Source organism: Sceloporus undulatus, chromosome 5 (assembly GCF_019175285.1).
Source record: "Sceloporus undulatus isolate JIND9_A2432 ecotype Alabama chromosome 5, SceUnd_v1.1, whole genome shotgun sequence".
In the NCBI taxonomy this organism is placed as follows: Eukaryota; Metazoa; Chordata; class Lepidosauria; order Squamata; family Phrynosomatidae; genus Sceloporus; species Sceloporus undulatus.
The window spans coordinates 97,266,213-97,287,346 of NC_056526.1; the positions used below are offsets into that span (position 1 = coordinate 97,266,213).

At 40.6% G+C, this 21,134-nt stretch overlaps 1 protein-coding gene across 1 annotated transcript; it reads left to right on the forward strand.

The window, feature by feature from the left end:
- Window positions 1–990: 990 nt before the first annotated feature.
- On the forward strand, window positions 991–21,091 carry NSG1 (neuronal vesicle trafficking associated 1). The gene is made up of 5 exons (XM_042468219.1): window positions 991–1,150; window positions 2,315–2,470; window positions 5,840–5,956; window positions 15,675–15,785; window positions 18,924–21,091. The coding sequence occupies exons 2-5, from the start codon at window positions 2,342–2,344 to the stop codon at window positions 19,122–19,124; spliced, it is 558 nt and encodes a 185-aa protein (XP_042324153.1). The 5' UTR covers window positions 991–1,150; window positions 2,315–2,341; the 3' UTR covers window positions 19,125–21,091.
- Window positions 21,092–21,134: the final 43 nt, after the last annotated feature.

The window sequence follows — 21,134 nt, forward strand, 5'->3', positions numbered from 1 at the left end:
TGTTCTAGTCTCTGGAGCAGCAGAAAACAAGCTTTCTCCCTCCTCAATATGACATCCCTTCAAATATTTAAATAGGGCTATCATATCACTTCTTAACCTCTTCTCCAGGCTAAACATCCCCAGCTCCCTAAGTCGTTCCTTGTAGGGCATAGTTTCCAGACCTTTCACCATTTTAGTCGCCCTCCTTTGGACACGCTCCAGTTTCTCAATGTCCTTTTTGAATTGTGGTGCCCAGAACTGGACACAAAATTCCAGGTGTTTTACCTCTCCATCACCAAAATGTTCCTGATGCAAAAACATGGGAGACTTCTTGAGGAATCCATTGTTCTCTGCCTACAAAGAGGTCTGTGACCTTACTGGAATGAAGACATATTGGATTGAAAAAGAGGGGTCCCTGTTGACATATAAATGGACTTTACATTCCCTGGACTTTGGAAACCTCCCTATTGTCGCATGGCCAGAAGGAGAAGGAGGCTGCTTGCAAAAGATATCCTCTCCATCATAACATCTTTACTAAGGACTGAAACAACATGCAAGCATCTGACTAACATCTCCAATTGTTTTTGGTTTGTAACATCTTGCCTGATGAAGAACCCCATGGAGCTTCGAAAGCTTGCAACAAGTATATTGTGCATTTTGGTTGGCCAATAATGGTATCACTGATGTTTGTATTTGTTAAATGGCCAACACAGCTCCCCCTGAATGCTTTCCCAAGTATCTGGATGTTGATGAAGATTATTCTGGATGGGAGGCTGCTGTCCTTTCCCCACAGAAGGACATTCCTCTGACAGAGTAACCTAGGAAGGAAGGGGCAATATTTTGGGAGCCAAGGCCTAGGAGGAGCACCAGGGTTAGGCCTCATGGACCACTCTCCCTGAGGAGCCCTTCCCTGAGGCTCCTGCTCCTCCATGAGGGGCAGCACAGCAGGCAGGGGCTGCGTTGAGGCTGCGTCACGCCGCCCATCTTCCCTCCTCCTCCTTATTCCCTCCTTCCCTCCTCCTCCTCCTCCTCTGTTCTTCCACCAGCACCACCATCATCGCCAGGGAGGAGCAAGAGAGAGGGCCCCTCAGAAGGCACCCTTGAAGGGAAGAAGGCGGCTGGGACCCCGGGAGGGAGAGAGAGAGAGGAGGAGAGCAGACAGCCAGTGGAGGTATGGCTTCCCTGGCGCTGCCTGCGGAAGGGAGGAGAGGGAAGGGGAGATGGAGGAGGAGGAGGACAAAAGGGCAGCCAGGGTCCCACAGAACCCCACAGAGGAAGGGGAACCAAGGGGCACCTTAGGAGGGGCACTTGGGGGCTGCACTTCCCCAGATGAGGACCACCACCAACCCCTTTGTCTCCCTCAACCCACTCCACTGCATCCTTTTAGGATGCTGCTGTCTAGGTGACCATTTTGTCCATCTGGGTTTAATTTGTCCATTTGGGTTTTGGTGCAGTTTTTGTGTGTGAGCCCATAGTGGGGTCACTAAGGGGGTGCAGGGGGTGAGGACCACGCCATGTGACACCCCAGAATTGGGGTGACACCCCACAGTTGTGTCCCCCCCCTCTTTGGCACACAATGCCCTTCGCCGATGACCCATTTCCCACTGGAGGACACCCCACAATGGGGGTGACACCCAGTTGGGTCCTTTTCATCCTTCAGCGCAAGCTCTTCCCCAGTGACAACCTCCACACTGCATGACACCCCACAGTCGTGTCCTCCTCCCTCTTCGGCATACAATGCCTTTCCCCAGTGACCCATTCTGCACTGTGGGACACCCCACAGTTGAGGTGACACCCAGTTGGGTCCACTTCCTTCTTCCTCGCAAGAGAGAGGGGAATGAGTGCCCTTCCCTGATGACACCCTCCACACAGTGACACCCCACAGTTGAGTCCTCTCCCCCCCTTCGGTGCACAATGGGGGGATGTGCGCCCTTCCCTGGTGACACACTTCAAACTGGGTGACACCCCACAATGGGGGTGACACCCAGTTGGGTCCTCCTCCCTCTTTGGACAAGAGAGAGGGGAACTGGAGCTCTTCCTCTGTGACACCCTCTGCATCGGGTGACACCCCACAATTGGGTCCTCCTCCCTCTTTGGCACACAATGAGGGGGAGAATGTGTGCCCTTTCTTGGTGACATCCTCCACATCCCACATTTGGGGTGACACCCAATTGAACCCTCTTCCTCATTCAGCACAAGAGAAGCAGCAATGTGTGCTCTTCCCCAGTGACACCCTCTGCACTGGGTGACACCTTGGATAGTGACGCCACTGGTTTTGGCATTGTCTGCACATGTGCATATACTGTATATATATATATATTGCTTCCCCTCCCAGGGCTCCCTTTCGTTTCTTGGAAAGAAAATGGTGAAGCTGGGAAATAATTTTGGTGAGAAGACAACCAAGCAACCCCTCTTGGAGGATGGCTTTGACACCATCCCCTTGATCACGCCTCTGGATGTCAATCAGCTCCAGTTCCCTCCGCCTGATAAGGTAGGGCAGGTTTTAAGTCGCCATGGGGGCCGTTTGCCCCCCCGAGATGATGGGTGTTGTCCCTGGCAGAGGTCTGGTGAAGCGGGGTTTGAAAACAGTTTTAAATGATCAAACACCGGTGTGTTTGTTTAATGATTTTAATTGATAACGAGGTTCGTTTTTATTTCCAGTGAATCATTTAAACTGCATATTTGTCTCGAACGTATAATTTTTCTGTTCATCTAGCTGCACCTTCAGATCCTGCCATTGTCTAAATTTACTGTGGCCTGCAGTCAGTCTAATCCCTATGTGTATGAACAAGGAGGCTAAGCTGAATAATGAGGCTGCGCTCCTCTTTTCCGGTTGCTTAAGGCAGCTTGAGAGCTATCCTTGGACAAAGCAAGCAAACAAAGAAACCCCTTCTCATTAGATTTCCCCAGTGTAAAGAGCTTAGCGCAAAGAACGGTCCCACAAGGGATTTCCACATCTCTTGCCTGGGATGAATTTGAAGGTTTCTTTTACAAGTGATGCAACCTGTGTTGGTGAAAGGGCCAGAGAGCTGCATTGATTGCGGCGTATGAATTCATTTTTAGTGCTTCATTTCTAGTTTTCTGGAGTGACACATTTCCTAGCGTCTAAAAGGGGTTCTTAGAGCATACTTGTGTGAATTACACTGACAGATTGGACCTGATTTCATATTCATTCCCTCTCCCCTAGGAACTGCAGCTTATTCAGCAGATTTGGGTGGAGGAATAACTAATAGATAATTTCTAGCACCATCATCAGACTACAATTCCCAGAATTTTGCAGGTTATTCATTATGGTTGTGTTGGCTTAACATTAATGTACCCTGTGTGCAGAATCTCTTCCCAAAGGTGTTGTTAAGTTTTTGGATATCAGACAAATTCTCAGCTTTTTAAGTTCAACGGTTTTGAACTGTTCTGTCCTTTTATTACAGTGCCAGAATATTCTTACTCTTAGAAAAGAAACAGAAACAGAATTTATTACTGTGTTTTTATTTCTCATTAAGTGTCCTGTGAGGAAGCTCAAAGGGTAGAGAAAATATATGTCAATTGGGAGAAACTCTAGAGTCTGTACTGGCCCATTTAAGCACCCTGTTATGGAAAGCTGCTGACTGCCCAGAGGAGGACTTTGGGTGTAATGGCACACTCACTTAGGGGCATGGGAAGTCTGGATAGCAGGTCTGAATAGCTCTTCCAACATAGCACACACCAAGTCTTTGTTGCAGCTGCTCTGCATGCTTTTGTTCACAGATGGGTGTGGCTTTTATCCAACAGACACCTACTTTTTAACACATGTACATCCTAAGCCTAGCTACTTAGTCGCTGTTGCAGAATGATGAAGACAAAAAGCTCTTCAATTTTATTAATAATAGCTTTTGCAAATAAGGAGTTTGATAAGCCATCTCAGCAGAGTTGGATATGCGCCTTGTTCCTTGTGAAATAGTATTTTGCTTGAATAGCCTGTAAAGCTCATTGCTTTGGATAAGTTCCACCCTCTCTTTTTATTGGCAGAATGACCTCAAATAAATCGTGGTAGCTGTGTTCTGAGCTGATTTTATTTCTTAATATTATTGTAAAAGCTCTGTTCTGAAGTTAGTTCATTGATGAAACTTGACAAAAATAACATGATTTTAAATCTATAGTCCAAGAAAGGAAGGTTTTTAAAATGACCCTACTAGTCCAGGTAAGAAATGAAACACACACACATGTTCCAGCCTCCTTTGGTATAATTTCTGATCACTCTTCATACTGATAACCAAACTGAATTACCTATCCACGTTAGGAGCCCTTGAGTCATAAGCGTTTCAGTCCTTCCTTCAGTTCTAACAGTTCTTTTACAGCTGACTATAGAACTGGGCCTTTTGTCTTTACAGCTATACTTACTACATGAATTTTTTCCCTTCCCATTCACATTTGCCAATACATTTTTCTCCCACTGACTAAAAGACTCTATCCAGTTACTAAGTGAGAATCATGATGCCCAGGATGAAATATTTCCTGCTGCTATACCAGGAAGCCAACACTGCTGGAGTGGTTTGCTACAACAGTGGCTCTTTGCCTTAATATGTGAGTGGCCTTTGCTTCTGGGTCCCACCTGCTCCCTCTTGAAAGCCCTTATGCTGCTTAGTGGGTGCACTCTGACAAGACTTGACTTGACTTGACAATAACAGTTGTCTAGTCATCCACCCAAATTTGCATCTACAGATTTATTGTTCAACCTTTTACTCAGCCTGTACAGGTTCCTATAAGATACTCTGAACCTCCGTCTGCCTGTCTAATCTACAAAATAGTTGTCTTCAGCACCAGTTTCCTGAACTTTTAAATGCAACATTTAATGTTTGCTGCATTTAAGGATGACTTTAAATCTTGAGCATATTTAGATGCAGTGGGCAACACTGAACTCGCTGTAGGCAATTAACAGTACAAAGTCCCATTGTTTTCAGTGGGACTTGTTCTGAAAAGAGTGGGTTCCAGGAGTTCAGATGAAGTATGTCTACTCATAAGATCCAAACAGTTTGATTGTTCATGGAATTACCTAAATCAGAAATTTGAATAGTGGCTTAAACTCCACATCAGACTAAGGCTGGGACATCATGAACATTTTTTTAAGGCTCACCCTCACAGTTTTAGATGACCAGAAAAATGAGGGGAGCACTTGTGGCACAATCATTAAATTGTCTGAGAAAAGTGAGATGTCTTGAAGACATCAGAGACATTCAGGAAAAACACTTTTCATGCAGACCTGCTTGGGCTTTTCTGATTGGCTGAAGTACAGCCTGTGGGACTACAAGATGCAGCACAAGGCAATGAAACATCTTCACCAAAGAACCCTGCATATTTTCTTGAACAAAGTTCCTGGGTTAATTTACATTGCTGCTGTAAAGTCTTTATATATTGTCATATTTTTGTTGGGTTTTTCTTTTATTGATTCAGTGCTTTTTATTGATTTAATGCTTTAAGCTGCTTTGAGAAAGTTTGATGGAAAGTTGGCTTATAAAATTACCATCATTCATAGGGACTTCTCATGCTCAATTGAAATGAGCTGGAGTCATCTTCTTGTGTATTTCCTATTCATTTCAGCTGGGCACATGCAGGAGAGTTTCCTGATAGATTGTGGTGCTAGCTTTCATGTCCCTAAGGGTTGAATGAGGATTTTGGTAACTTCCCAGATGTTGTGGTATGTGAATTGACAAGAGATATGGATTTAAGTTAATTAGGCTTGCTTTACAGCATTTGACTACATTTTAACCTATAGTTAATTATACAAATACACATACAAAGGGGGAGGGGTTATGTATTTTGCATGTTTAAGACTCTGGCTGCACTGACTGAGCAAGTATGATAACTTGCCATTTTTTGTGATAAGGTGGTGGTCAAGACAAAAACAGAATATGAACCTGACCGGAAGAAAGGGAAATTCCGTACACCCAAAATAGCTGAGTTCACAGTAAGCATCACTGAAGGTGTCTCAGAACGATTTAAGGTAAGTAACATCACATCTCTTTTCTAAAACAGCAAAAGAGATGTCAAATTTATTGTATTGCATTTATTATATTGCCTAGTCCAGTGGTTCTCAGACTGTGAGGTGGCCGTGACAGTTGCCCAAGAAGCAGTCTGTGTGTGCAAGACTTGGAGGCTCTGATTCCTCTTCCTCCTCCCAAACCTTTTCTGTCCTGGAAGATATGGATATACATGAGTGTGTGAATGCAAATACATACTCTGTACAGACAAAGTATTTTTATTTATATGCCCTGTCCGGGGGGGGGGGACATGATGTCTGGATGTATATGTAAAGGGGTTTACAAGGGTAAATAGTCTGAGAACCACTGGCCTAGTCATCCGGGTTGGTAGGTTTTACTCTAAATTTAGTCTAGATTTCACTGGAAGACATTTTAACTGTGAATATTTAAAATGTGGTTTCAAGTCAGAGACAATAGCACTATTGCACCTAGTTCTGCCAATTTAATTTTTTTTTTTACTTGTTTAGTCTATTGCTATACATCTCACAGACATGACCTGGTCCTTGCCCAGTGAATTGTCTGCATTCGGTGTATGTCATAGCTCAAGTAGTGAAGACAATAATTCAGATGAAACACAAATCAGAAACAGTAGTTATGGTCCTTTCATATCGCCTTGGACTTTCCAGGTGGACAGAAGATGAAAGCAGCTCAAAGCAAGAAATGGATGCATCAAACATGAGCATTTCTGGATTTTTTTCCCAGCAGTGGAGGAAGTTGCACAACAAATGGGCAAAAAATGCTGGCTTCAGGGTGGCATGGGGATGTGGCGTACAAACAGCAGATGCCCTGACAACACTCCCAAGCTGGCGTCACACATCCCTGCTGACCACACAGCGGGTGGCATCATGGTTTTTATATGGTGTGGCATTTACATGTGTCGCACCACAGAAATGCTGAAAAGCTGCGATTATGGCAGAAAGGGTGCCTTTTTTTCTGCCTCAAAAAGGAGCAGCATTTTGGGCCGGAAAAATGCTGGATTGGATCCGCAGCATGCAGTTGCTGCAGCTTTAATCTGGTGCTCAAAAGGGTGGCATAGAGCCCCCCTTTTACAGCTGTCTGTTTTGGCCCTACAATTACTTTTTTCTCAATAGCACACACATGCATTTTCCTTGTGTGTTTGTGTGTGGCCTTTTTTTTTTGCTTAGAGTTATGACAGTTAGAAGTTTATACACTGGCAGAAAACTGAGAAGACTGTCACATTCAGGATTCAGAAGAAGCATCATGAACTCCAACAAAATTTTATTTAGAGTGACAATCAAAAATGTGATAAGATACCAATAACAACAGATGTGCATGTGCACATGTAAATACCCTCCCTCATTTTATGTAAGTAATATTTTCTGGCATCACCACTATTGTAATGTTTACAACTTCACATTGTCAGGAATGGGGTCCCCATCTTGTTAAAAGGGTGGACAGCTTCCTAGAGGGCAGAAGGCCACAGTGAATCCCTGCAACCTATGCAAGGTCACATCCTGCTGCCACACTTTTTTGTAGTTTTTTAATTGCTTAAAAATGGCTGCTGTTGCTTCCAACAAAAAAGGCCACATTTTGATTTAAGTGCAAGGGATATTTGTTTTAAATCAGAACCTTGCTTATGGGAGTGTGATTCTGCTTCCTCTGCACCTTGTCTTTCTTTTTTTAAAAAAAAACCCATTAGTTTTGCCCCCACACTGCTGAATTTAGTCTCACCACATTTGGTAATGGCTTGGGGAGTTGCAAAAATACTGGGGAATTGTATCGCTGTTTAGAAGCCTGCCTAAAAAGGCTTTAAGACGGTCCTGTACTGTTCTGATTGTTCTAAAGACAGCCCCCTCAGACTTACCTGGGGGATTGTTTGCAGGTTGTAACAAAGGTACAGGCATCAAGATGTCGCCATTTCCCCTGTCCATCTTGGCATCTTCTTCCCAAGGTCCCTTGCACCATTTCTACACCTTGGAAGAGGTGGCCACTCAGCATGCCAGCGGAGAGTGAGGTCATATCCCAGGGACCTATCTTAAAAGCTGCAGTTTCCTCTCAGGTCTTCCTGAAAGGATTTATATAAGAGTGCACTGCTCATCCAGGCACTTCTATTTCTGCTGCCTTCCCCTCTCCCACCCTGTTTGGATGATACATTTGAACAGAGGTTATCGATGGGTGGATACCTTGGTTAACACTGATTTTCTATTGTTAACACATTCTCAATAGTTTGGAACTTGAGCCTGTTATCCTGTGTCACAATTGGGGTGATGTGGCATGGGGAAAGATTCAGATGCTGGGGAAGTCAGGTCTTGTAGCCCATTCTACATCAGGCCATAGGAGTCCCATTAAGGGACTTTTAGGGAGGGGCTTATAAATGGCATGCACCCAGGAAAGGACCTGCCTGTCCCTCAGATGGTGAAGAATTACACAGTGGCAGTATGCCTGAGTAGTTTCTTCATCTCATTAGCAAAGGACAGTCCTGGAGTCCAGTTCACAGCAAATGCCTGAGTCATTTAGTTATCTAGACACAGGATCTGTACCTCATGTCATGCCCCACCTATCCAGCTGTAACAATAAAGTTGTGCTCACTTTTTGCCAAACCTGTGTAATATGTTTGTTAGGCTCAGATTCCATCAGCATCATATGCAGGCTGGTGAAGAGTGGGAGACACCACCACACAAAGTGACCAGCAAGCCTGCACAGTGGTTTTAAGGGACCCTGAAAAGAGAAATTTAATGTAACCCTAATCCCCACCATGTTTACCCTTGTCTTTCTTCATACCAGTACTTTGAATGAAGGCCCCATTGCTGCCCATTTTTACCTCATTGCCCCTCTGGATCTTCCCACTGGCCATTTTGGGGTCACTGATCTAGGGTGAGAGCCTGCATGAGAGATGTATCTATGATGACATAGCTATAATCCATAAATCCATAAACCTACTTTTACACTTGCACCAACCAAAGGAATTCTGTGGCACTGAAAAGAGGGGCACTGAAGGATGACATTTCAAGGCCCCTCCCACCAGCAAGCCATGGTGCTAATACTGTAAATGGAAATAGCAAAATTTATGAGGTCATAGGTTTAGCTTATGACATAGCAAATGCTGAACAGGGAGTTGGCCCCAATGTTTAAAAAGCACATTTAAAATTTCCCTCATTTTTTGCCTTAAAATTAGTCAAGAGGTTAATTCATAAAGAAGATTTCATTAATGTTCTGTACAGCCAGTTTAAAAATAAGATTCAGCATGGCCAGTCTGAGGCCAAGGTTTGGAGATGCTGTAGATGCATGCAAGGCCAGTCTCTCCATGGCTTCTTGGTTGCTTTTAAACCTCTACATAGATGCTAGGGTCAAGAATTTATATGAAGGTGGGGTCTTAACTCCTTACATTCAGGTTGGTTTTTTAAAAATGTTTGTGTCCTGTAGCTATTGCAGTCAAGAGGAGAAAAAAAGGCAGCCTATATAGTGATTCTTGTAGGAAGTAGGTAAGTTGAAGGATGATGTAACATGAGGGTAAAACCCATATCATAAGCTTTGAGTCCCATTTTAGGGGGAAAGCAGAATGTAAATCAAATATATAAATAAAATGAATAATAAAATAAATATTACATTCAGTAAATTGAATTGTATTTTGCTTTTATATGTTCAAAGTCTCAAAACATGGGTTAGACATAACATCTGAATCACCTAATATTAGGGGGGTCAATAAAGAATTTAGTGTCAAGGTTTCTAAAATGTGTTCTGCTTCTTTGGGGGCATTATGATAATATAGTAAAAATGCTAAGCTGTTTAAAATTTTAATGAGTATGAAAATAGTTTGTGGATTATACTTCCAGGGTATGTTGTGAAAGGTAATCTAAAGACTAAATCAAGATGCTTATGAAGTCAGAGGCAGGAATGAGTTGTCTTGTGTAGGCACAAAATAGGGAAATAAACTACCTTAGCAGTCATAAATGAGAGAACTGTTGAAATGTTTGCAATAGTATATATTGTTGAAGAAACAAAATATAACTTAGGCATTACTTTATTATTATCACTCTGGGATTGCTCTCAGGCTCTTGGGTTGTTCATTTTTGCTGCCAAGTAACAGGCCCATAGGAGAGAGGTTTCTGTAGGATTTTTCACCTCTAGGGAAGAATGGATAAATATTGTTCTGGTTATGACTCCTGAAAGAAAGAGGGTGGGAAGGAAATCTGCAATTTTATTAAATTGAAGGCTTTTTCACTCTAATACATAAATATCTTAAGATTTCCTCATTATGGGCCTTATGAGTCAGTTACACTGCAAATAGCATTTAAGATAGGCTGCCCATTCTCAGTAAACTGTGTACTAAATATGGGATAATATTTCAATAAGAGGGAAGCCAATACTACATGGATTCCCCCCCCCCCCCCACATTTTTTAATCAGGAGGTGTTGTTTTATTGGCTACACTAGAAAATTAAACATTTGTAGTGACAGGAACTAATTAATTAAATGTAGTTGTCAATTAAGGTGGAGGTTTTCTTACACAAAAAAGAACAATGTTGTTAAGTCTGCTTTTAACTATAAAAGGACTGACTTGTAATTTTTGTATGAACGTGACTCCATAATTAAGTTATGAATCAAATTATTAATCAATTAAAACTGAGACATTAAACAAGCTGAACAACATCAGAATTGGGGGATTACAATGTTTCGATCACAAGATTCAAAACATTTACTTAAGAGTAATTCCAGTGGTCTTTTGAAGCTAGTAATTTCAGTAATTGATTGTTCCCAACCTCAATCCCATTACCGAAAATAATAAATCACCCATATAAATAAAACCAGACATTTCTTTATATTTATAAAAATCCAGAAGATTCTAGAAAGTTGTAGAAACACTTGGAATTTTGGGAAGACAAAAACGGGGGGCAGTATTTTAGGAATATACGTTTGGGCAATGCTTTCTTCTATTTTACAAAACTCCTTTTGGTCTAAATGCAACTGCTAGTCCCAGCTGAAACGGACCCTTTCAATCAATTGTTGAGTGTGTTGAATAGAAGTCAGCACTTCTGTAAGTTCTATTGATTCAGTGGGTTTCCTTTGGCTAGAACTAGCAATTGGATTTAGCTCATAGACCCGAAGCAAATATGGGATCTCTATGGGGACATGGTGTTTATATGACACATGCCCCCCAAACAACCGGAAGCTGCTCTGAGGCTGGCTAATACAGCAAAGCAGTTGGCCTGTCTAGGATTGCAGCCAGCTTTGGGATCATAGTGTCTGGTCAATGGAGTCCTGGAGCAATTGGGGCCGGATCGGCCTCTGGCTTCTCCTCTTGCCCCGTCTGTTTCTCAAAGACACATCTGAATCCCTAAATTCCATTTCACAGATAACTAAAATTTTCTAGGTTTTTCCAAAGTTCAGGTGAATATTCATTGTCTATGGCTGCATCTGCACTGAAGAAATAATGCAGTTTGACACCACTTTAATTGCTATGGCCCAATGCTATAGAATTCCAGGAGTTGAAGTTTTGTGAGACATTTAGCCTTCTCTGTCAGAGACTCCTGATGCCACAACAAACTGCAATTACCAGAGTACTATAGCATTGAGCCATCGCAGTTAAAAGGAGTATCAACTTGAATTATTTCTGCAATATGGATACAGACATTATTAATGTATTATGGTCTGTTTTATTTTGGCTTCCCTGCAGATTTGCAGTGAAAAAGGAGGAATAATTTTAAACCTGATTAATCAGATCATGAAACAAATAGTTATGAATTTGATTTTGAACTGTGTTTACTTAAACCATTTCAAAAGCAAACTTATACGTTTGTATAGTTTGATGAATCAGATTAACCATGATTTCTCTTGTTTTTCACTGCAGTTTTGTAGGATAACGAAAAAGAGACCTTAAGGGCTTCACTCACTGAACAATTGTTGTGTATGATTGCATAAGCAACATTTAATCTACCAAACTGTATTAGTAGTTTTACCATCAAGGAAAAAATGAAATAACAGCAACAACAATAACCCACCTGTCCCCATGGATCGAGGTGGGGGACAGTAATAATAAAAACTGTCAAAAGTTTTGCTAAAATTAAAATATCATACAGGCATACCTCAGTTAACTGAGGCGCGTTACAGAGCACCCAAAAAGGGCGCTCTGCCGGCGCTGCTGGTTGCTGCGTCCAGGAACCGCAGCGGACAAACCGCGCGACCCAGCAGCTTCTTTTTGCGACCCAGAAGTGGCGCCGCAAGTCGCTAGTTGTGCACTCGCAGTGTCACTTCCTCCACGTGATGTGCGGACGCTATGCGTCTGCGAAGTCAAGATGGCGGTGCCCGTGTAGAATGGGTGCCACCATTTTGTACGCGCTGAGTGCATACTAGGGTTAGGGGAGTCCTGAAAGTATGCCCCTTTCTAACCCTAGTACGTGCTCGGCACATACTTTTGGCACGTATGTAACGCGCCTGAGTCTCTAACAAAGAATCTCCTTATTACAAAGTCCTTTGACACCTGCCTAGCCCCCCTTTTCTTCCTCATCCTTTGTCTTGCTGTAAGTTTTTTCATTAGCACTGATGGAGGATGGTGAAGGAGGGCTGGAGAAACACATTTTGGGTGATGGGTTACAGCAGCATGTCTTCAGTAAACAATACAATAAAGCTTTTGCTGAGAAGGAATGAGATTTTATTTTAGCTGATCCTACTGTAGCCATTTGAGCCTGTCTAAAACAGGCAAGGTAAACAGCAGCTGCCTCCAGAATCTCTTACTGAGCATACATGAACAGGAAAACAGAGAGAACGGGTTAGCAGATAAGCCTGTTACACCATCTGTATCTTTGGTCACCAAAATGGAAATAACAAGGGAGAGGCTGGTGAAAGAAAAATAATTGCTGGATATATTTTGGAAGAAGCTTTCAAGTACTCTAGAAGGTTCAGCATATTTTTGCAAGGCTTACCTGATGGTTGTTTCACTACAAATGTACATTTAAAAAAACATTTGCTGAAACATGTGGAGCTGCACTTCTTTTTTGTGGTGTTGGAAACTATCCCTGTTCTTTCAATGTTATTTCTGCCTCTGATAACAACTGTTAAAGAAATAACATCCAAGAACACATCTATTTCATTGAGGTAAAATGTCAAGTGATGGAAAGAATGGTGAATTACTCAACTCCCATTTTGCTTATATCCGGGACAAGCAGGAAGGACATTATACAAGGAGAGACTTTCATCCCAAGTAAGGTAAGAGAAGGCCTAGCTATTTTAAACCAGTTTGGCAGCTGAAAGTACATGATAACATAATATCTAAGGCATTCCCATAGCCTTAGACCCTAAAAGAAAAAAAAGGCGGGGGGAAGGATAAGGTTGATAGAGCACAACATATTCCAAACACACTTAAACAAACTTATGTTTACTCATAATAATCAGTGTAGTTTAAATATTTGTTCTAGAAAATTGCCTATTATCTGTGGTAGAATGACTGGTCAATTATTTCTTGAATGCCCCCTTTTAAAAATGGGGGTAACAATTGCTTATGTCCAGCCTGCCAGCACCTTGCCAGTGCTTAAAGAATTAAGAGATAGCCAGGAGTTCTAACATTATGTCATTATGTACTATAAGCTGCCAAATTGGCTTAAAATAGCTAGGTCTTCTCTTATCTTACTTGGGATGAAAGTCTCTCTTTATGTAATGTCCTTCCTGCTTATCCCAGACTCCCAGATATAAGCAAAATGGGAGTTGAGCAATTCTCCATTCTTTCCATCACTTGACATTTACCATCTTGTTAAGTTGCAGATCTTTCATGATTGTCTTTTAACTAATGTAGTGAAAGGAGCCCTTCTTTTTGTTTTTAGAATCCCTTGCAGCTCATCCACAGCTCCTTCTAGATCAGTGACAAGGAAGTTAGGAGGATCTGGGGAGCAGTTTTGCCCTCACTGTGTGCCACACCATCCCTCCCAACAAAGCTGGAGGTGGCCCAAATTTTTTACCTTTATAAAAACATGGAGGAGAGTAAGCAAAGTTTGTTAAAGAGTGGTAGAACTGCTTGGAGGACTTTGTATTGTTTCATAAGGGGTGTCCTGGTGTTACAAAAACAGAGGACACTTAGAGGTTGCCAACCCCTAGTTTAGACCTCAACTTTACTGGCACTGTTCTTACAGGTTTGGTGTACAACATACCTTGGTTATGTCCCCTTATGCATGTCTATTTTCAGTTTTAATTCCATAGAGAGCCCCATGTGAAGCCAGCCCTGATTTCTTTAGATGCCCCCAATTTTTCTCATGAAAATATCATTGTGCTATCAGCATTTCTATTTTCAACATCCCCTCTCACACTAGTACTATGTCTTCCTTCAGAATTCCTAGCTAAGGGCCCTATCCATCCCCCCCCCCAAGCTTTTTATAATCCAAGGTAAACTTTTAACTATGCTTAGTCTTTACAGCCCTTGTTATGAACTGCAAGTTGATGTGGTCATTTTACTGCTCTATAAGGCTCCTGCCACTTTCACTTTATTTTCCCTGTTGGTCGCCATTAAAGTTGTAATAGCAGAGCCTTTTGGTCTTTCTTCCACCTTATCAGATATGGCATTATCATCACAATATGTGAACAAACATTGACTGTTCCATTCCAGCAGATATCATAAGCATGATGTCTATGAAGGAGACATATGTCCATATGTTTATATTTAATGTCATTTATTATTATTTTGCACGTCATTTATTAGGAAAATATATTTTGTTTAATGCAACAAGCTATGACTAGAACTGATGTCATAGTTCTCTTTTTGGCACTGTGACTGTTCAGTGAATGCATGGACTTGTCATGGGCATATATCATGAGCTAATGCAAACCAGCTTAAGAACTCCTTCATTTCAGTGAAATCTCTGGATCTAGAGAGCTGAGGCTTCATCATTTCTTCCTTGGATCACCTGGAAGCCACATTCCTATCCAGCATACATAATAAGCACAAATACTTCCTTTTTTCTATGTTCCTTCTCAAAATTGCAACTACTGTAGAAATTACATTGCATCACTTCCTGTTACCCTTTTGAAAGGGATGTCAGAGGAAACAGGGAGTGGTTTTGTATGTTTTCACATTTTCTGGCAAGGATTTCTTGAAAATCATATCAAATTTTTTTAAATGGGGGGGGGGGGTTGAGGAACTTAAACTATATGAACACAAACAATATTAGCTCACTGTGGCAACTGTATTGCCACTGCAGTCAACCCGAATTTGTTACTTGTGGGGGTGTACTACAGATTGCCAAGCCACACTGCATACTTGTATGGTGCCTTTTTTTTTAAAATGGGGGCTGGATGACTATCTAATATGAGTGCTTTGATTGTATATTGCTGCATGGCAGGGGGTGGACTGATGGCCCTTGTAGTTTCTTCCAACTCTGATTATATGATCCAGTACACATAAAAAATCAGGTACAAAAATTCCTCTCTTCCGACACACCCAAAGTAAAGAGTATGCAGAAGCCTATAGGCACAAAGACCTACTCCACTGTGCCTTTCAGTGTTTCTTTTGAGCGGGAAGAATTGCATGAAATAGCGCACAATACTAATGGCACTGTGCCACATGTTAACTTGAGGTGCCTGGTGCTTCATATGAATTGATGTGCCAACCTGGTGCCTTAAGTTTCTGAGTCTTGGTCACAGTGCCTTCCTTTTCTGAAGGTATTGATATTTTGTAGCCAGCAGTATATAATTAATGGGAAATTGCATTATTATCATTATTTTTTTGGTCTGGTTTCAGGTAACTGTTTTGGTCCTGTTCGCCCTTGCATTCCTCACATGCATTGTATTTCTGGTAGTGTACAAGGTTTACAAGTATGACCATACCTGTCCAGAAGGCTTCATATACAAGGTAAAGTAGAGCAAAAACTGGAGAGGACACCTGAATCTTTCATGGTTAGGTAGAACATTAACCATTAAAGATAAAGGAACCCTCAGGTTTCCACTCTGGCACCCCTACAAAATACTGACAGATGTTTTGTGAGCTTGTTGAGGGGATTGGAGTTTTGTGTATGGGGGGGGGGGGTAATGCCTCAATTGTAGAGATGTAAAATTTCCAGAAACTTTGAAGCCATAGAAAAAAATGGAAATCTTTGTAAAATATTGAAATAATATAATTGTGGCATCCTTTATTAAGAGTCATTTCGTTATTTTAGGAACACAAAATGGGTTCTGTATACCTTCAGCGGGCATAATGTTATCATGTTTGTTATATTAAAAGTACAGTTTATTGACAAAATAATTCCAACTCTACACCATTAGAACTTGTGCAATCCAAATTTCTAAGATCAGCTTTCTGAGCTCCAAAATGTGACTAATACAACACTGAGACTGGAGTCAGGCATTATAATAATGGAGGCCAGAGTGTAGATGACTATACTCAACTACTGGCTCAGACTATCCTTCTTTCCCACCGGCCTTAGTCCACTTACCCTGACTGATGAATTCCAGTCTACATGTAAACAGACGGTGATGACTAAAATTTCTTCACTGGGCTTCTCTCCAGATCTTTTGTTCATCATAGGATATGAAAAGGCAAAAGCAACCATCAAACAATGGGTGATATATATAGAGCGACAGCTAGACATAGCTAGTGCCCCAGCTTTTATTGGATACTTAGCATCACCTATGGCATACTTAGCAAAACTTGAAGTACCAAAACACAGGAGCTCTGCCATGCCCTTCCCTCAGCTGTCCTTGAAGGCCGATACAGGAAGATCCCCTTCTCAGACAGATTGTGCTCCTGTGACTCTGGCCAAATAGAGACAACAGACCATGTATTACTTCAGTGCTTATACTACATGGACATCCGCCAGCCTTATTTCACTTTTATTGTATAAACATCAAGGACACACCACTTGACACTTCTTTGTTGCTTTCAGACACCAACCCTGATATAACATAGAATGTTGCCATATTCTGTGCAGCTGTGGTTAAAATCCATCAGGATTTTAACACCTCTGCTGTAGGCTAGTACCAATCTTGCCCTGACACACTGTATTTTAAAACAATATTTTAAAAATTGTTTTTAATCTGTGTTTTTACCTTCTTTTATTCTGTATTCCCTTTTTACCTGTGCTTGGTCTATGACTGTAATAAAGATTACCTGAACTGAATGGACAAAATAATTACAAATCCAATTTACTTTAAAAAAATTTTAATCCCTCCCCCTACAAACGGAGTAACAAGGTCCTGAACTGTAAGGAACCTCTTGGATTTGGTCAGTTTATGAAGATTAGGCAGAACAAAAACAACAAAACAAGTAAAAACAAAAGAAATAATACTAGTTAAATAAAGAAAATAATTTTCTCTAGTCTTCCATTGTGTCAAACAGATATTACTTTCCATACTGAGAAATGAAAACTGGGATCAGGAATTATTGTGATCTGACATTATACATCAGTCATTTTCAGGTCATTGGATTTGGGGAAATTGGCATCCCCCCCACCCCCCCAGTGTGCCAGGGGCCAGTACCGTATTTGTGTCTATTGGTCCTTGGAAACTTGCTTCAGAATGGAAACTGATGGCTTGTGCACTAACACCAGTTTATAAGCCACCATTTTTAGTAGCAATGCTTTATTTTAAATATTTTATTCAACATACAGAAAATATTCCAAAATTTGTTTTTTTTCCAATTTTGCCCTAAAAATAAGGCCTAAGGGAAAAAAATAATGTAGGTTTTCCCCTGTATATTTCCAGGATTTTACCATGTCTTTGCATCTTTACCTAGTTGTGTTGAAACCAAAGACAGTCTGTTTAGCTGATTACTCTTTTGCCTTTTCAACTACTGTTCTTTTTTAAATGAAACTATTATTTAGACTGCTAACCTGTCAACAGCTAACCTTGCAAAGGCAGGGTACAGACTGCCAGAAAGAGGTGGCTGGCAGCCGCCTCTTTTTTGCGTAGCTGCACTGCAGCAACCAAATTGTGCGGCACAGTTGCACGAGAAAAAAGGGACCACTAAAAAGTGGCTCCTTTTTGCAGTGCTGCAAACAGCTGGCGGCAGTGTGACTATGTCGCTGCTGCACGGCTCCATCTGGAGGCGACGCAGCAGTGATATCATCACTACATGCACCGTCTATTTGGCGCCGTGCAGCAAGAACGCCCTCATCACGTGCGAGAGGCGAGGGGAGTGTGGGCAAGGCGCCCCTTGCATGTGACAAGGATGTCCTTTTTGGCCCATCTGTACTGGGCCAAAGTTAATGATATCTGTATCTACAAAAATCAATGTAGTGATTATTCAAACAATGTAAAAATGAGGCTTTTAGGTCTACAGTAATTAGATTTTATTAAATTAATTCATTTAAAAAGAGCCAATCTGTTGCAAAGCCCAGTCCTATTCACCTTTACTCATACATTTTATTTATAAATGAAGGACTTCATTTCTTGTGGGCTGGCTTTCCTCACAGTATAGACACTTGTCCAATTGCCCACCTCCCATCTTATGTTTCTCTTTACATTATCCCAGTGACCAACCTTCCTTGATACTATCTGTCACTACTAATATGTGTCATTATCTTTGGTTCAAATGAAGGTATAGGAGGAATGTCACCAGTGTGTCCTGAGCCTTTCACAGGAGGACTGAGTAAGAAGAGAGAGTTAAAAAGGGCACGGAGGCTAAGTTTTAAGTGCCCATAATATGGAGAGCATTACTTACACGGCATGAAAGTTTGACATGCATTTTCTATGCTTTTTGGTGTTGAGGGCATATGCAAGAATCATTGTTGTCTTGAACTAGAGGAAGTAAACATACAATGGACTGTAATTCCCAGAATTACTCACTGTTAGCTATGCAGACTGGCAACATCTGGAAGGACTCACAATTCCCACATTTGCCTTAAACAGAAGGTTTTGATTTGAGATTTTTTTAATGCATTGCTTTTAAATAATTTGTTCATTTCTGTTTAATTTTTTTCATTACGTATTGTTACTGTTTTATTCTTGTTAATATGCTGTGTTATATATATTTAAATGGTGGGCTATCTTTCAGAACAATCAATGCATTCCAGCTGGATTAGAGAACTACTACTCTGAACAAGACTCAAATGCCAGAGGGAAATTTTATACAGTTATAAACCACTACAACCTGGCCAAACAAACCATCACACGGTCTGTGTCCCCATGGATGACAGTGCTGTCGGAAGAGAAACTTTCTGAGCAGGAGACTGAAACAGCTGAGAAGTCAGCTTAGAATGATTAATCTTGTTGATTGGAAGATTTCAAGGGGGCTTTAATGGATGTCTTATTATTAATGATAATTTAGAGGTTAACCTATATTTATGGTGTAATTGCTTTGGTTTGCTGATAACTGCTTTGCAAAAAGGAAAATAAGAAAATGAAAATCAAAGACCATTCATGGTCAAGTGCATATCAGCCTTGCTCTACAGCTTTAACACCAGTTTCTCTTTTAATAAAACAAATGTAGGTAAATTGTTGCAATTTAGAGATTTCATTGAGCCATTCGGAGAGGGTTGACAAGGCAAATTTTTGCATTTAACTATGTGTACTGGTGTTTTGTTTGTTTTAAAACTCGTTTTATTATCGAAATTACTACAGCCCATGTCTGTATATGATATTGACTAAGCTATGAGCTGTATCTAAAAATGGCTTGCAACCCCAAAATGAGTATCAAGACAAAAGATTGGCCCGTTTTTGCTCACTTATATAAGGTATGTTATAGGTTTTTTAAAAGGCATGCTTGATTGTTGATTTGTTATACCTGTGGACATTTCACTGTGTTTCCACTATGTGTAGGGAGGAGTCTTATATATGGACTTGCACTGAAACACAAAATAGACACTAGGGAGCTGTACATTTTAATGACCAATGATGATGTTTTAATTAATGTGCAGACTGTAAAGCAGAAAATATTCTGAGAAATAGTGCAGCCCTATGAAATAAATAGAAAGAAAATCTTTCACTGTAGATGTAACCACAGCGTAATTTGTGCAATGGCAGGAGGAGTAATTTTGTTAGGATTTTCTCTTTTTGTAAAACATTAAAATGTTTCTCTTTTCCTACGTTGCAAAATTTTGTTTTGTTTGCAGCATCCTTTGGCATTTTCTAATGTTTAAATATTAAGATTGCAATCTTAAGCATACACATCAGGAAGTAGGTTTCATTGAACACAGTGGGATTTTCACATAAACATTTATTGAACTAGTTGTAAGGAATAAAGTGCATTGAATTCATTAACTCTTCCCACTCCCTTGCATTTTGATTGTTAGGGTGGAGGCTTCCTTTTTGGGGTAAATGGGGTAGAAGGAAGCCTAAAATTGTAGTTGATATTTTATTGTGTTGACATATTCCTAAATCATTAGCTGTTTATTATTTTTAAATATTTCAAAATATATGTTATTAACTTTATAGATGGGTAAGCAGCTTTTAAATATTGGTGGCCAACCTGAAGCACAAGCAGCAGAAACTGAAAAAACAGAATAATTGTGTTTCTGGCTGTAGCTTAAGAGTAGGCCCTGGGCATTCACCAATTTCTCCAGTGCTGTGCTATGTATGTACTGTAGTGACAACACTAGAGCCATGCTTTTCAATCAGTGGTACTTCATAGGATGTCAATTTGTACCAGTTTGAAAGATACTACTCTGGAATCACATTCTTGCAAACTGTGGATTGTACTGGACTTGGCCAGTGTCACTAGACTAAATTATTCAGCTAACTACAGCTGGCGTTTTTGTTCATGTTCTGAATGTGCTTTTTCTTGGTGGACATGTCAAAAGTTTCATTATTTTTGTAGAAACACACTTTAAAAACCCAGGGTTGTCTCTTTGCCCCCTGCTTTTAGTAGAACAAACATGGTCAGTTCTACGTCTGTGTCATATTTCTTTCCAATAAATTTAAAGGATCAAAGTTCACTTAGAAAATGCCAATTGCTTTTCCAGTTAAATTTTTAAAATACTGAACATAGTTATGCATTGTAAAATTATTTTTAAGTATATCATCATTGCTGTATGGAATGCATAAAAGCAATAAATTATGTGCCAAATCTTTCTTTGCATTTTGAAAAAAAAGTTCAATCCCACATAAACTTATTAAACTATACCATGTTTGTATTTCCAAGTAGTCAGTACTTTATTGAATGTAAATTTACATGTAACTTTTGACATTTTCACTCTGTGTAAAATAAAAGAAATATGATCACCACTCTCAAACTCAGTATGTTTACATACATGTATACTGCATTTAA